The sequence below is a fragment of the Castor canadensis genome, chromosome 2, assembly GCF_047511655.1.
Source record: "Castor canadensis chromosome 2, mCasCan1.hap1v2, whole genome shotgun sequence".
NCBI lineage: Eukaryota > Metazoa > Chordata > Mammalia > Rodentia > Castoridae > Castor > Castor canadensis.
The window spans coordinates 51,908,741-51,925,777 of record NC_133387.1 but is presented as its reverse complement, the minus strand read 5'-3'; the positions used below and the strand labels follow the sequence as shown (position 1 = coordinate 51,925,777).

General features: G+C 36.5%; 1 protein-coding gene across 4 annotated transcripts in view; it reads left to right on the top strand.

Moving 5' to 3' along the window:
* Positions 1-17,037, top strand: part of Cdk14 (cyclin dependent kinase 14) — a 593,051-nt gene that overhangs the window by 109,578 nt on the left and 466,436 nt on the right. Inside the window, exon 1 of one of the 4 annotated variants that reach the window (XM_074064777.1) lies at positions 69-203. The exons of 1 other annotated variant lie outside the window; for it this stretch is intronic. In XM_074064777.1, coding sequence (XP_073920878.1) covers positions 78-203 — 126 coding nt within the window. In that variant the 5' untranslated portion in view covers positions 69-77. Of the gene's footprint in view, positions 1-68; positions 204-388; positions 546-800; positions 1,151-17,037 lie in introns of those variants that run through there. 2 more of the 4 variants (XM_074064779.1, XM_074064780.1) reach the window with 2 other exon arrangements.

Below are 17,037 nucleotides of genomic sequence, written 5' to 3'. Positions count from 1 at the left end.
ATTAAATGTGTTTTCCTCCCTTGCAATCACCATTAGCTGTTTGGCTCCCATTCTGTATTCTTTTGAAGCAGCCCTGTATGGCAAATCAATATCTTTCTGAACAGACAGTGTGTTGTGGATTGCCTGGACAGCATATGCACGGTTACTTTGGCTGCAATGCTGCTGCAGAGCCCGGTTACTCTGCCTTCCTGGGAACTCCACAGGCAAGTCCATCGTGTTTGGAGGAAAAGAAAAAAGATTTTATGGGGAAAAATTGAAGTGTTAAAGCTATTGATACAAATGTTAGCATGTCCTTTTTGCTCTTTTGAAACCATTTTTGGTCTTACTCCTCTGAGATCAGCTTCTTTTAGGTGATTTCTGGATTCTTTTTTTTTGCTTGTGCTTCCCCCTTTCTTGGTTGTAGTACGACCGTACCATTTCAGCTTGCTAGTGCAGAAAGATGTGAATTCAGTAGCTGTGTGAGGCTGGCCTGGTGCAAACACATAGCTAGAGACATGTTAAAGAGTTCCAGGTGAATCGAGCCTGAGACAGACAACAGCAAAACGGTAAGACAGAGCATGCCTAAAATTATAGCAAGGGCTTTAATTTTGGAGCCTCTCGGCAAGTATGAATCCTGACTCACTCACTTACAACTTGAAAAGGATTCATTTAATGCATGTCATTTTACTCACTCCCTTCTATTGAACTGCCAAAACCATCATAAATTGATAAAGGGGTGTTTAAATTAGGGATTGGAGAGGAGGCTCCTCATGGAAGTCTCTGGATGTCCCCGAGGCTATGGGTTGTAGTTTGTAAACACCAGTAGCAGGGATAAGATGAGGAAAATGTTCAAAGACTGCTTCTTTGCCATAGCTGAGTCTTATTTCTTTGGAAACTAGTCTTATTTATTATAGCTTAAAGAGAGCTTATAGATTGTCTTGACTGGCTATGCTTGGCTGAATGTCCTCTGAATCAATCAAGTGAAGGACAGGAGACTACTTTTTTTTTTCCTCTTTGGGTGAACTGATGAACATGAATTTAGCTGGATTGGATCTGGGTGGATTAAATATCTCTAATGTGTTAGAGAACTGGAGCTTTCCCCCTTCATCTCATCCTCTTTCCTCTTAGAGCACAGAAATGCACCTGCCTTAAGTGTGTGCTGCGAGCAGAGGTCAGTGTGCTGTTATTTTGCATCGTTGCACCTGTAGTGGTTATGCTTTCATGTACAGAAGTGATAATCGTACATGCAGTTATGCTGGCTGTAGTACTGGACTCTTAGCATTTTGGATGCTGATGGAGAACCCCTGCATCCCTGAAAGACCAGGGCAGCAGAAAGGCTACTCCAAAATGATGCTCACCTGCTCCTAAAGCAGATAAAATCAAGAGATTAAAATGTAAACCTTGTCAACTACAGAGGTAGAATTTCTTTTTCCTTTCCTAATTGGCACACAGTATTTGGAAGTGAGGGGTTTGAAGTCGAAGGACATGTCTTAATATTGTTCAGAGTGAGACTAATACACTGAATGGTCTTGGTGAGTTGATTTAGATCCACCTATTATGTAGGTGTTGAATGTTAAGAATGTCAGCATTTGATTTTTTTGCATTAAAGTCTTGTGTTTATATAAACTTTAACTTAATAATTCATGTGAAATGTAAGTGTAATGGACAGTGAATATCAGTTGACAAGATCATTAGTAACTTGCATGTTGACCATTAGCCAGTTGTGTATAATTTTGTGATACACATAAATTAAAGAAAGAATACCTCATAAATTGATAGGCTAGTTGACAGAAATATTGATAAGATGTTATGGTGCAAAATAAATAATTTTTTGGAGGGGGCAGCCTTAAATGTAATTCTGTATTTATTCAATTATTTAAAGTTTGGACATTGATTTTTAGAAAAGAATATTGGAGTTTTCTTCTAAAGGGGGCTGAAATTTTCTTTTATTTTGATCATTCATTATATCCTAAAAAAAATCTTTCTTTTAAAAATTCTATTTAGAAGACAATATGCCCTGTGTTTGCTGTTTTCTTTTCTCAGGGTGATATGTTCTAGCTATTTATATTCTTACCTTCACTTGTGTAAGCTGTGAGGTCTACTTTATTATCTCATGACAGAGGGAAATCTACATCTGCAAATAGTAATTTTTAAAAAGGGGAATAGTAGAGAAGTAATGTGAAGTAATCACATTTCTCTTGTATTGTACAAACATTAGCCACCTACTGTGTGTGAGACATGCTGTGAAGGAAGCTCAGATGAAACAGACTTTAGTCTAGTAGAGTTGTATTTTCTCTTGGAGTATGTCCCATCATACTTTCTCATGGATACTAAGTATGATGCTCTTTAAGTATTATATTTCCTACTTAGGAGAACCCTTCCTTTTACTTTCTTTTAAGCATTTATTTATTGAACAAGCATTTATGGAGAATCCTCTGTGCAATAATGGTGAATAAAACAGATCTGGTCCCTGTCCTCATGGAACTTATGATTTACTCATTTTTAAAATAGTTCATGGGAAATTCTGTGGCAAGTTTTTGTTTGTTTGTTTCCATTTTGGTAATTGTGAAAGAGATACTGTATGCTTTCATTTTAAAAATTGTGTTTAAAAAACATACTACACAAAATTTACCATTTTAACCATTTTTAAGTTTATACTTCAGTGGCATTAAGTATATGCAGTGCTTTGAAATCATTACCACTTTCCTTTTCCAGAACCTTTCTATCATCTCAAATGTAACTCTGAAGTCATTAAATACTAATTTTCCATACTCTCTCCCCAAGCCTCTGGTAAAGTTTGCTCTACTTTCTTTGCCTGTTACTTCACCTGCTCTATGGGCCTCATTTCATATCAAGTGAAATCATACAATATTTGGCCTTTTGTGTGTGACTTACCATGTTTCCAAAGTTAGCTATGTTGTAGCATATATCAGAATTTCATTCCTTTTTAGTGTTATGCTTTGATTTTTATATGGACAAGACAGCAGTTTTTCCCTCATTATGATGTCAGTAGATCAAGTTCCCACATGATCACCATAATAAATAATGTACAGCTACTAAAAATAATAACTTGTGGGAATGGACAAGGAATACGGAATAGAAATGCACCAATGGAAAAATCTATTGATATATTTGGGCTCTTTATATGTCCTGGTAATTGAGCATGCTAATTGGGCTGCTAAGATTTTCATGTCTGATATTTGCTGATAGAGAGCAACAATCAGCTGAAATACTCAATGAGACGCTAGATTGAGGCTTTTGTCATTGTTAACATTAGGATTTCATCCACTGTGCTTGTAGTCCCTCACTCAGTCCAGCTTTATAATCAGAAAGTGGTGAAAACCCTACTCAAGTCTCCTGAATCGTATTTGAGACCATCTTTCATTCCCTGTTCCTGTTTTCAGTGGACAGTCAATCAGAAACCCCCAGATATTCCCTGAATTATCAGGGAGAACAGAAGAGGGTATAAGTATGATGCATAGTAAGAAGTTTCCCATTGGATGAGGTAATACTAGCTTCATCAATAATTTTCTCTTTCTTGATTTTCTTTTTTTCCTGATACTGTTTCCCTTAAATCCAGATTGAATTTCTGATGGGGGATCCTTTTGAGAAAGCCAAGGTAAGGCCCCCAACCTGTGCATTTGTTTCTCATCAACTGATTTGATGATTTCCATACTAGGTCAGTCACCAGTTTACATCTGTGACTTTAGCTCCTGTCCTGGGGACCCAAACATATGTGAGAGGAAGATTCATAGGCAGTGTCTGTTACCTGAATCATCCCATCTTCCCCAGTAGCCCAGTCCTTCTTAATGAGTCTTACTGCTTTCTGCTCCCCTGTTTTTCTGCTATCGCCTGAGTTTTGATATGAGGCTGATTCAGTATTAGGTTAGTTAAATGCATGGTCAGTTGGGTGGTGGTTGGGAGGAGGGAAGGATTGGCCAGCAAGCCACAGACCAGTTGTTTTCATGCTGCTTGAAAGTGCTGTTTGTTTTGCATTAGGAGAGGTAAGAGAGAATAAAGAGAAGTATGGCAAGTCAGGACAATCCTTATGACTCGTCCCAGGACCTAAGTCTCAGAGGACATGTAAGAAGGACAACACAGTGGTCAAGAGCTTATGCTTTGTAGTTTGAATCCTGCAATAAATCTCATCTCCAGTGAGGCTTTAGGCATGTTGCTTAACTCAGGTGTGCCTAACTTTAATCACCTGTAAAACTGAGAAAATGATAACCCCCACCATGGGGTTGTTATGTAGCTTGAGAAACTATGTTTAAAGCTATTTTCATACTAACAGTTGTATAATGAGAGCTCCATCAAAGTTAGCCAAGGTGACCATCATTGTTACATCTAGAGTCCTCAGTTTCCATTTTTTCCTAGGACTGCATTATAGCTTATTATAGTTGCTTGATTATAGAGAGCATATATGAATATTTCTTACTGCGCTTGGGGATGAGTGGATAAAAGGAAGAGTTAATCGAAATGTGCCAGTTTTCTGTTACCTCACAGACTTTGGAAGTGTGGGTGTTCAGTAGAGTTTCTCTTTCCCCAGTTGATAACACATTTGCCCAACAACCAAAGAGATCTTGCTAAAAATACCTAGTCGACAGTGAAATGCTTCTGGAAGCCCAGGGGTTTGTTTTCAGGTGGCAGACAAGCAGCGGGATATGAGCATTCAACTGCTCTGCTCTATTCACCTTGGATAGCTCGGTTAGGAATCACTATTGACTTTTCTCAGTTGTAGGAAAGGTTTACAAAAGTCCTCATGAAATTAGCAAGGTCTTTATTAATGGATTGCTGTCAAATTTATTATTACTAAAATTTTAGCTCTTTACAGTAGATGGACCAATTTTGTTAGAGCTGCATTTAAAGATTCTTCCATTTTCTTTTCAAAGGCTTATTGTTCCCTCTGCTTCTCTTCATAAGCTCTGTGTGGTTACTGACCCATATATAATTCTCTGAAAATGTTAAGAGCTTCAAAAGTCAATCCTATATTGAGCAGTGTCCTATATATTTCTGAATTCTTTGGGGTTTAAATTTAGGTTGATTTTATTGGAAGACAAAAATCAAACTTTTTAAACTTTATAACATTACTCTTAAAATTAACCACTACAGTATTATTTAAGTACTAATAATGCATTTCAACTTTATTAAAAAGAAGGCTGTTATAGATGAAAAGAAACAAGTTGTGTTTATATAGCCATCTGTTTCAGAGTGAAATGATTCTATACACAATTTTATTTCTCCTTCAAGAAAGGAATTTAAAAATACTCATAATCTTTAGTTTTAAATGGTGTTCATCTGGCTACCCAGGGGAAAGAATTCAGGTCCTAATGGATCACTCATACCTCCAGTTGTGGATTTTCCTTTGGTTTCCATTTTTTAATGTTATTGCACTTTCTGGATGCTTTATCTTGCACCAGGGAACAGAATAGCAAGCTACAGATATTTGAAAGGTATAAACACAAAGGAAGACCTGGGCTGGTATAGTACAAACAAGCTAGAGGTGGTTCAGTGAAACTCAGAAGTGAAACAACAGGATTCAAATGGCACCTGAGACTGTTGCCTTTGAGACAAATGACAGCTTTTATAGTCTCTTATGGTGTTTTAAAAAAACATCAAACACCAAGCAGGTATATATAGGTACAAACTATCTAGAACCATGTTATTAATTTCAAATTCAGCCTATTTTGTTAAATAGTTATTAGTACTTTTGAGCTGGTACATTTTCTTAGTTTTAAAATTGCTGTAGTTAACATTAGTCAGTCTCCCTGGCCAGGTTATTTCACACTTCCGTACCATGTGAGGTCCTTTGAAAATGGACTGTGATTTCCCTTTCTTAGGCAGGACCCAAGATAATACTTAATGAAAAGAAGAGCTATATTTAAACCTTTGCATTCTATGACAGTGGAAAAAATGCCCCTATGTGCAAGAAAAGACTTTTTTCTTTTATAGAATAAGATCTTTAAGGGAATAGTGTCTTGATGAAGAAACTAATTAGCCATGCAGTGTGAGCTACTTTGTGTAGCTTGATTCTTCTATTCTGTTGAGAATGGGTATTCCATTTCCCGCTGCAGCTGTAGGAATTTTGTAAGTTGGCATGGGCTTTTGTTTTGTGGAATCTCAGGACAAAGTCACTCCCTTACTGTGCATGTAGATTCTTATCACATATGCCCCATTTCTGAGCTCTCTGGCTAGAAATATGAAGTGCGGGGAGCAACGTAGATGTTGGTTCTAACATTGCACTTCCAGCACCGGTACTTGTTTAGCCATCTGATATAAATGCCACACCATTGACTTTATCTTTTTTCCATGATAGAATTTTAACCAAATTATAATTATGGATATCAAATGGGAGTCAGAAAATGTACACTCCTTCTTCTTTCTCCCTTGATCTTTTTGGGATATTCAGTAAATTTTTAGTGGAAACAGTTTCTGAAATATGTCTCACTCAGAATAGGCGTAGGAGTTTCCTTCTCCAATATGGAGGGAGAAATGTTCAGTTCTGCCATATAGGCAAAGGGTTTATTTTTTTCCCCCCAAGAAGGACCTGTTTTAAGGTACATGGTACTCTTCACAAATACAAGTACCTTTAAAAATTTATTCTCTGGATCCAGGAGTGACTTCCTTCTATATTTTTTTCCTAAACTTGCCAAATAAACCCTGATAAGTAAAAAGCAAAGCAAAGTTCTGCGTTCAGTTCTCTTTAGAAAAATCTTGTGGCAGTTTTCTTTTTTTTTTATGGTTATGGTGGCCAATGGCAAAAACAGTTCTATTGTGTTAGAAATGTGTAACTCCCTAAATTTCTATGTAAGAAGTAGTATCACATATGCTTTCTTTCTTGACAGTACTGGGGTTTCAACTGAGGGTTTCACATATGCTGTTATGATACATGTATATTCTTCTCTATTCCTCACTGTAATCCCATTGTTTTTTGTATTCTTACATATATTGGCTATACATTATTAGCAAACTTATTTCAGTATTCAAAATTATATTAAAGAATTATCTAAAATTGCCATGATATTCTGTGGAAAGTTTCAGCAAAATGTTACATTATTTTCACTTCCGTTGTATCCAGAGACTGAAACAAATTTTGCCTCTAAAGGAGTTGACTTCTCTCACAGTTTTAATCCCTTATTTGACTATAAAGCAGAATGTATCATTGGATGGTGTGGAGTGCCATTTCTCACACTTTAATGTATGTGCAAATCAAATTCAGCTTCTGACCTAGTAGGACTGTAGTGGGCCTGACATCCCAGGCTATGCCAGGGAATCTTCTGCAAGCAGCACATGGTTAGAGGACACCCCACATGAAATTCTGATCTCCAAAGATAACATGCTGAAAAATCTATATTGGCCTCAACTAATAATAGAGAGGATGCTTTACCTTTGCTATGAGTGTTCATTAAACCTTGTGTTAAACTTACCATTATGATTTGGAAAAAATGAAGAACCTAGAGGTCAGTAAGTAGATGCATCTATTTATATGAGCCTATAAGCATATCTCATATATCTGATCTGAAGTATGTAATTATAACAGAAGATGAAGCAGCTAAATAAAAAATTTTAGCAATATTCATCAAAACTTAAGCTGCTGGAAAGACTACCTAAATATTTCATAATAGAATTAGTACAATGGTTACCCAGCCTGTTTATGATAAGCATTGCAGCCCAGGAAGGGTTGTAACCATACCACAGTCACTGAAGCCACATAAAAGAATGCACTGTCCTCAAGAATTTTCCATTTGACTCTGTCCACTGGTTGATGGATTCAGGGTACAAATGAAATTAGGTCAGGCCTCAAAGAAACTGGTCATTAGAGAAATAGACATTTTAGAACGAAATCACAATATTAGACATTGAATTGTGGTGAGTAGAAATAGTTGGTGAAAGCATTTTCATTGACTGGAAAAGATATCAACTCTGAAGGTGCCTCATTTTAATGTAGTTTCTCAGAACTAATATTTTAAGGGCCTGCTTTTAGTTAAAGGGAGACATTTAAAATAAAGAAAACAACCCATTATTGAATAACTACTAACAGAACACCCATCTCATGGCCAGTGCTTTCGGACACTGAAGATATGGAAAATAAGGTTGATGTACTTAAGCTGTTTACAGTTAGGTCATGGAAGTATAATTAATAAATGAGAAAGAGCACCAAATAAAGATGGACTTCTTGCCCCACAACAACATATACCAAATATATGAAAATTCTACAGTAGTTTATATGAAAATGTATGATAGCAACATATATTTAAATGACAACAACATATATTTATGAGGTACAATCTAAAAGTGACATAGTACATCGTGAGGGTAGTTTTGCAGCAGTGATAGTGATGTAGGGGCATGGTTAGCATTTAATAGGCAGAACCAGGTTTGCCAAATCTCCTATAATATATACTGCTAAGAAGACTGGAAACATCAAGAGAAGTGCTCATGGTGTGTTTCTGTCTTCATCCTTTCTAAACCCTAAAATCCTAAGGTGAAAGGAATGTAAAAAGAAATACAAAGTGAATTTATGTGTCTGGTTCTGTCTAGTTGATCAATTTAAAGTAATTTGCCAGCTACAATATGCTGGCCAGGGTTCATAGTAAGAGTGTCAGAGCTGTGAAAGACCGACAGAGCTGCAGTTCAGCTGTTGTCATTTACCAAACAAAAAGACTGAGACCTGGAGAGTTTAAGAGGCTTGTTCTAAGTGACTTTGTTCTGACTTATGGGTATTAGCTAATATTCTGAAGGTGATTTGGGGTAAGAGCTAGATTTTGATAAAATACAGCTATAAAGTAAAGCCCTCATACACATATCCCCTGTGTACATACAAGTAATACAACCTGTATCTTTGCTCCATGTGGCCATTCATACTGCCATTTCTACCTACACACATGTTCACAGATACACAGACATACTCAGAAGCCCTATTGAGGAGAGAAAACTACAACCCACAACCAAAGATAGGACAGCATGCTTTTAGATCCTGCAGGTGGAAATAACAGATGAAGAGAGCTGTCATGTGTACACTTCCAGTGGCATTAGAAATTCTTCCTATCCCCTTCTACCCCAAGACACTGTGCCCATTTCTCCCTTGTTGCTGAAATTACTTTCACAAGGGTTGAAAAATTTAAAGTTCAGGTAATTCTGCGAGAGGTAATACTTGGATTTAAGTACTCATAAATGACTGATGATGTTTTTCTCTTTTTTTAAATTGGGAGAAGAATTTTAGAGGAGGTATTCAGTAGAAGGAAGCACTCAGTCCCTCATGGGTTAATGGGAAAGGAGGAAAAACAAATGTAAGATGTTGCAAGATTTTTATTTGATGCACAGTATTGCATTGACTCTGTGATAGATATTCCTTTCATGAATGTTGGAAGATCATGACCTAGCTACTGCCTCATACTTGGTGCATATTCACTGTAGGTCACCTTGGAGTTTTTAAAACCAATTCTTTTCCAATGTCTGTCCTCAACTAAGAGTGTGGAGTGAAAAGTAGAAAAGAGTACACTGGGAACTTAGAAAAATGCCGATCATCAGAAAATGGTTGATTCAAAGGGACAATTTCAGCTCAAATGAATTCACTTGCAGTAATACCAGCCTTAACTGAATTAAGTTGTGCTCTTTCACACCCACTGATGAGACTGCAGGAGATGGTTGTCTGGGTTTCACATGGCTCTAAGCTAAAATCGTAGGTCAACTGTGGCTTTGGAGCCTCTAATGCTATTTGAATTTCTAACAGTTTTTATTGAGCTTAGGGTCTGCCAGCAAATGACAAATCTCTGTTAGATAGTGGACCAAATTAATTAAGATGAGGATTCATATGTGTGGTTGTTTCTTTCACCTAGACTGAAATTCTAAGTTCTTTTGAATTTACTGGGAAAAAAAAATGAAAGAAGTTTATTTTTGTTATTTGTGATGATTTCTTCTTTTTATGTGTTTACAAGCACCACGAGACATCCTTGCTTATGCGATTTTTGTCACTTCAGTTTCTAAATGGAATAAATAGAAAAAAATGCTTCCCCTATGAATGCTTATCATTAATGTGCATTAATATGTGAATGTCTTGTTTTCACGTGGGGCGATAACATATTATTTACTGAGATGGGCCTTGGGCACACGTACACAGGGTGTTTTCTTCTGGCCCCAAGATTTGAGAAAAATCACTTTCAAACCACAGAAACCTCTTATTTTTCATGAGTTAGTCAATAAACGTTTACTAGAGAATTCCAGAGGAGATTTGAAAGCAAAGGTGCTCTTAGGGGGTATAAAATAGATGTAAGACACACTCATTTCCTTATGGGGGAGATAATCAGGTTGTTGAGATTGTTATTAAAAGAAATAATTACAACTTAAGGTATGCAAAATATTGGAGCAGGCTAAATGCAATCACTGAGGTGATTTCCAATAAAGGATTGGCTTGAGTAGAATGGACTTAATCAGCAGGGGCTTCTGGGCAAAGGTAATTTTTGAGACCATTTGTGGCTTTGTGTGTCAGGAAGGTGTTTTCAATGGAGACCGCTGACAAAGTGTGTGTAAAGACAGTGAAAGCTAGTGGTGTGTGGAATGTCTGAGGTAGCTTGTGGTCTTTACTTGGGGGAGTACCTACTTTCTTAAAAATATATGTAGCTAATAAAAGTAATTTTGAAAACCAATTTGTCTCTCAATTTAAGCACTGATTGCAGACTTAATTAAATATCCTAATTTTACATACTAATTTAGTGTGATTGATTATTTCAACATATTTCAGATACTTTAAACAAAGAAGACATGCACAAAAAAAAGATTATTGCAATTATATTGTTACATTTACATTTACTGTGTTTTCAAACATTAACAATGTGGGTTGGGTTAATTTCATTATTATTTTTCATTCCCTTTATACTTTTCCAGGCTTATAAACCTACTCATTTATATTCTTTTAAGGGCAGTGAGTAATAACATTTTTTTGTGTCTTGGGGTTGTGTTTTCTTGAGAATCTCATGTAGAACACTTTTCTCAGAGCAGCCTGGGTTACAGTTCCTGTCATTGACCATTGAGGTCTTAGCTGCTTTTTCCAAATTAGTGATTCAGATTTGAATCATTGGTTGGCAGTCCAGATGAATTTCCTTTTTAGGGGTTAAATTTCACATATGTCTTGAAAGCTAACTTTTCTTGTTGTTTAAATAAGTTATTTTTAAATAAAGCATTTTTACACCTTCTGCACTGGTTTCACGTAGGTTTTCTTTGCAACCTGGTGTCTCGGTGCCAGGTGTGTACTTTGTAAAATGTTGCTTAGAGATCATTACCTATGCTTTAGTGTAGTTTTGTTGTACTTCCCTGATCTTTTATTAGTGGAGCAGACTGTATTCCTCTTCTTTCTGCTCTGGAGCTGCTTGGCCTTTCTCCCCACATTCCCCAGGAGCTATTCCTATTCTTGGGACAGTTCCTACTTTGTCTAGTGCTGTTTGGCTACTTACCAGTCTCTGTGTTAAAACCAACCATATACATTCGTTCTTCTTTTATTTGCCCTTTGTAGTAACTTTTCTCTTTTGGAATTATAATGAACTCATGGTCTTTCATTAACTTGTTCCATTGAACCACAATTTTATTTTTCTTTATGGTGATCAACTAATCAAAGTTTTGTTAGTGGGATCCCTTTTAGGCAGATTTGTCCTGCTAGCATTCTCCTTGATGATTTTGAAGGGCTCTTAATTTTCTGGTAATAGTTAGCTATTTCCCCTGCTTCTTTTTCTGTTTTCATTTTCTTTTTTCTTTCTTTCTTCCTTTTTTTGTGCTTCTAGCAATGAACTGGAATCCATTATTTTGCAAGGATTCCTTTTTTCTTTCTTAGTGGAGAACTGTAACACAGGCCAACATCTGGGCATACATCACAGATGCCCATGCCATGCCATGTTTCTATCCTTACTTTTCCTGTCTATGGGGCTTATATCTTTTACCAAGACTTTCTGGCACACTGTAAGCATTTTGTAGGGGAAAAAAGACAAATTCTACTTGGGAGCAGAGAGTTTATTTGGGTTGACGACAGGTTGATACAACAATTCACTTGAAAATATACTGCTGGGGTAGCCACAGTGTCATCTGTTCTTCAGTACCCTTGTCCTCTGCTGGATGCAGGTTGAGTACTTTTCTCTTCATGCACGCTGGGCACATCGATCATTTTATCCTTAAGATTTGCAAGAAATTGCAGCTTTTGGCAATCAGTGAACACTGTTCTTTCTTCACCTTGTTGGGTCCTTCTTTAAGTCAAACCTCTTGTTTTTATATTTAGGGTCTGCAGGGTGAACTGCCAGACAAGCATGGGAGGTCAACAGACTGGCTCCTCAGCTCCTTAAGAAGGATTCTGTGTGCTTGCAGTAAACAGAGATACTCAGATCTCATTTGAGTAGTTTGCCCCAAATATTGGAAACTTGAAACTTTTCCACAAGTTACTTTGCCCTATGTGGAAAATTCAGTATAGATTGCTTTCCTGGATGAAGATGCATTGTGCAAAGCATGTGCTGATAACAGTATTATTCACACAAACCTGGCCGAAGTGGAGACCACTATAAATTGTGTATAAATTTAATTATTTGGAGAACATGTTCATGAGCTTTAGAATAGTGATAGAATTATGGCATATCTTGTATATGGTCAATATTGATAGCAGTTATGAGAATAATTGCTTATTTTCTCCTGGATTTGATGCAGTGTACGAAATTTGGAAAGTGGTATGTGTAACAGTGTTCCTTAAGAGCATTCTGCTAAAAAACAAAGTGCTTCAAGCAAGTTCAATAAAAGGAGTATATATTTTTCTTCTGTGTAATACAGTACCACAATCACACTGGCTTATTATCTCACAGTTTCATAGGTTCCAAATCTGGGTGCGATGTGGCTGGTTTCTTTGCCCAGGATCTCACCAGGCTGAAATAGAGTATTGTCTGTGGTTGTGATTCTTATCTGGAACTCAGGGTCCTCTTTCAAGGTTGCTAGTTAGTAGAAGAAATAATTTTCTTGTGCCAACCAGACAGTGATCTCCATTTTCTCTCCAGGCAAAGACCATTCTATGCCATGTGGTCCTATAGACAGTTTACAGCATGAATGTTTGCTTTCTTTCAAGCTAGCCATATCACATCCCTCTGACTTTTATTTCTGCCACTAGCTGGAGAAAATGCTCTAATTTTAAAGGGCTCACCTGGTTTTGTCAGGCCCACTCAGGTAATCTCTCATTTGCCATATAACATAACATAATCATAGGAAATCTCATTATAATCACTCTCAAAAGGGTGAGTGTTATTCAAAAGCAAGGGATATTGGATGACATTTTAGAACTCAGCTTATCACTCAGCCTTTTTTGAGTTTGCAATCAAAAAAGTCAGATGTTGGTAGCATTTTATGAGTATATGGACTTATATATTATTTTTGTGTCAAGTTTGTACTTTTTTTTGATAACTTTTGGATAATGAATGTCTCTTTACCAAGGAATTACAAACATTACCTATTTAGATGGATTTTCTTGACTCTGACTTGTTAATTCAACAAAATCTTCTTAAGCCTTACTGTAGGTCAGTATCTGAGTAAGGCATTGTAGGAAAGGATGCAGTAAAACAGGAGTATCCTTATTTGCAAGGAACCTAGGTAAGAAGATACTGAGTCTCACTTGCATTTTGATGGTGGGGTGCCTGAAAAATATGGTACTCTGAAACCACTATAACATACTGCTGTATTTTAAAATAAACATTTGAGCTAGGAACTAATTAGCAAGAAATATATTTGTGAACGTAGTAGATAAAATCACTGCCACAGATGTGTGTCTGTAAAAGTATACTGTTCATAAGAAATTTGCACAATGTTGATTGTTTTCTCTCTGTATTTTGTTATGTACTAGTAGTGGATGGAAAAAATGATAAATGTGAAATGTTTAAGAATTTTCATAGGAAATACTTTAGACTTAAATGTTTAAATATTACTTCCACCCCCACTTAAACATTAAGAAAAGGCTGCCACTCTTCTGTCTTAATGGTAGAATACTTTAGAGAAGCTGATTTTCCATAGGCACGTAGTTTTCACTGATCTGTACAATTGAGAACTCTGCCATAGGGGCTGGAGGATTGGCTCAAGTGGTAGAGTGCCTGCCTAACAAGTGGGAAGCCCTGAATTCAAACCCCAGTACCACCAAAAAAAAAAAAAAAAACCAGAAAAAAAACCAAGGGTGCCATAGTCAGAGCCATTGAATGACAGCCCCTTAAGGCATAAAGATGGAGATAAGGCTTTACTTTCAGTAGATTCCGTAACAATATCTATTGCTTAAATTGTATGTGCTCAGAGATGTATCAGAATTTCCAACTCCAGCACTCCTCTCTCCTACAGCCAACAGAGACCTGTGAGTCTTAGTCTCACTGGCATTGGTAGCCCGAAGGGCTACATATGGAAGTGTTATATGAGTTTATGTGATTTTATGAACTGGTGGAATGTATAGTTCACGATTTTAGTTCTCTGCTGCCCTCGTTGTTCTTCTCTCCTATGCTGTCATTGTTTTACCCTTGCTAATCTTTTTCCTTCTGTGGCTGTGCTGGTATAATATGCTACATTTATTCTTCATTGTAAGCTTTTCCCCTCAGATTTTTAAGTTAGCAAAATAGAGCTTTTGTCTGAAAAATCTAATTAAGTAATACGGTTCAATGACCTTTACTGAAAACTAGAATATAAGGTTAAATTTAGTTTCATATTCTATTTGGAGGAATCAAGAGATGTTTCTGTGGGTTTTATGTTCCTGGTGCTGATTTGTAGGAATAGGGATGAATTCAAAACGTGCTACCATTTCCCTATTATGCATGTGTCAATTCAAATCGTATTTACATCTTTTTATATTACCATTTTACATACATTTATTATTTTACCACACTTAATTCACATAAATGTGTAAATCTACTTTTAATTTAGAAACTAGTATTTTATAATTGGACCATAGAGATTAGATTCTTCATAAAAGTGTCATAGTACATTTCAAGACTCATGAATTAGTCCCTCTCTTTTTGTCCTGTCAGTCTCCCACCTTCCATGATCTTACGTTTTGCTTCTCTCTGCCATTTTTTGTATTTTCTCTGATTAGATTTTATACAGCTTCTGTCAGGTTTATCACTAAATATTTTGTAGGGTTTGATGCTTTTGTAAACAGTGTTTTTGAAAATTTAAATACTTATTGTTTTTTTCTACTATTTATATTTAGAAACATAATACTATTATATTTAGAAATATGTTTTCTGTCCATTGGTTTTTTTATCTTGCACCCTTGCACCCTTGATAAATATCATTTATCTTTATAAGTGGCTTTTTTGGTGTTTTTTTAATTGTTGTGCTGGGTGGGGATACATGGTAGTATTTACAAAAGTTCTTACAATATATCAAACATATCATATTTAAATTTGCCTTCTCCACCACTCTCCTTTATTCCTCCCTTCCCCCATTCCTACAACAGTTTCAGCAGGTATCATTTTTCCATTTATTTACATATGTACCACAGTATTTGTACTATATTCACCCTCCCAAGCTTTTTCCCTACCTCCATCCTCCTCCTACTGGGATCCCTCCCAGGTAGAATCTGTTCTGCCCTTCCATTCTCTGATTGTAAAAGAAAAAAAAATGACATTTTTTGTTTAAGATAGCTACACAGGTACTTTCCTTGTGACATTTCCATGTATATATGTACTGTAACCCAAATTGGTTCATCTCTACTTTTCTTTTTTCTGCCTTAGTCCCCTTTGTGATTTTACATGTTTAAAAATCCTATATTCATTCTTGTTTATATCAATTACATTCACCTTCTTAACTTCCTTCTTTTACCCTCCCCCTCCCATATGTGACCTCCCCTTAGTGTGACCTGTTTTTCATAATAGTGTTGTATTTGTATTAGGTCTGTATTCTATAAGTGAATTTTTGTTGATAGAGTTCATTGTACTTTCTACGTAGATGAGCATGTCTTCTGTGAATATAGTCAGTTTTCTACCTTTCTGATGTGAATGACTCTTTTTTTTTTTTGCCTTATTGCATCTAGAACATCTTTGCTGCATAAGAAGCTATACCATCACTTAATATTTTAGAATGACCAGTGTTTTTATTTTTTCTCACAGTTTCTGTGAGGCTTAAATCTAGGTGCTTCTTAGGTGGATGCCTCTGACTGTGGGCCTTTCACAGGGTTCCAGTCAAGCTGTGGTTGGATGTGAGACTCTACTCATCTGGTTGTTTTCAGGCCTTAGTTCTTCTGCAGATGTGCCTCTCCAAGGGCTGTCTCATGACATGGTAGCTGATTTCCCCAGGGACAGTGATATAAGGGAGGAAATGAGAAGGAGGGAGCACCAATACAGAATTCACACTTTTTTTTTCCCCAAATAGTATTTTCACAGAAATAGTATCCCAAGATTTCCACCACACTTTCTACACTGGATACAAGACAATAAATACAGCCTACACTTAAAAGAAATGAAGAGTGGGACTGCTGCTGGGCCCTGGTAGCTCATGCATGTAAACCTAGCTGCCTGGGAGGTAGAGATCATGAGGATCTTGGTTCAAAGCCAATCTGGACAAATACCTTGAATCCACCCCCCCACAAAAAACGGGGCTAGCAAAGTGCCTCAAGTGATAGAGTGCCTTCCTAGCAAGTATGAACTCCTGAGTTCAAACCTCAGTACTGCCAAAAAACAAGTAAATAAATAGAATGTGACTACCTAGACACACAGGCAATACTGAGACCCATCTTAGAGTGATATTGAGAGCCATCTTAGAAACTACCTGTCATTGTATATTAAATTGATAATTATACATTATTGAATTTAAGCCAACCTTGCATTCCTGAGATTAGTAATATTGTCATGATTTATTATCTATTATTGAATATATTATTCACTATTATTATTGAATATATTATATTATTGGATTCAGTTTCTTAAACATGGAACTATAATTTTTTGCACCTATGCTCATGAATGAGATTGATCTGTAGTTTCTTTATAATGTCTAATTTTAGTGTTGGAACAATGTTGACCTTGTACTGAGAAGTATTTGTTCCTCTTCACTGTTTTGGAAGAATTTCTT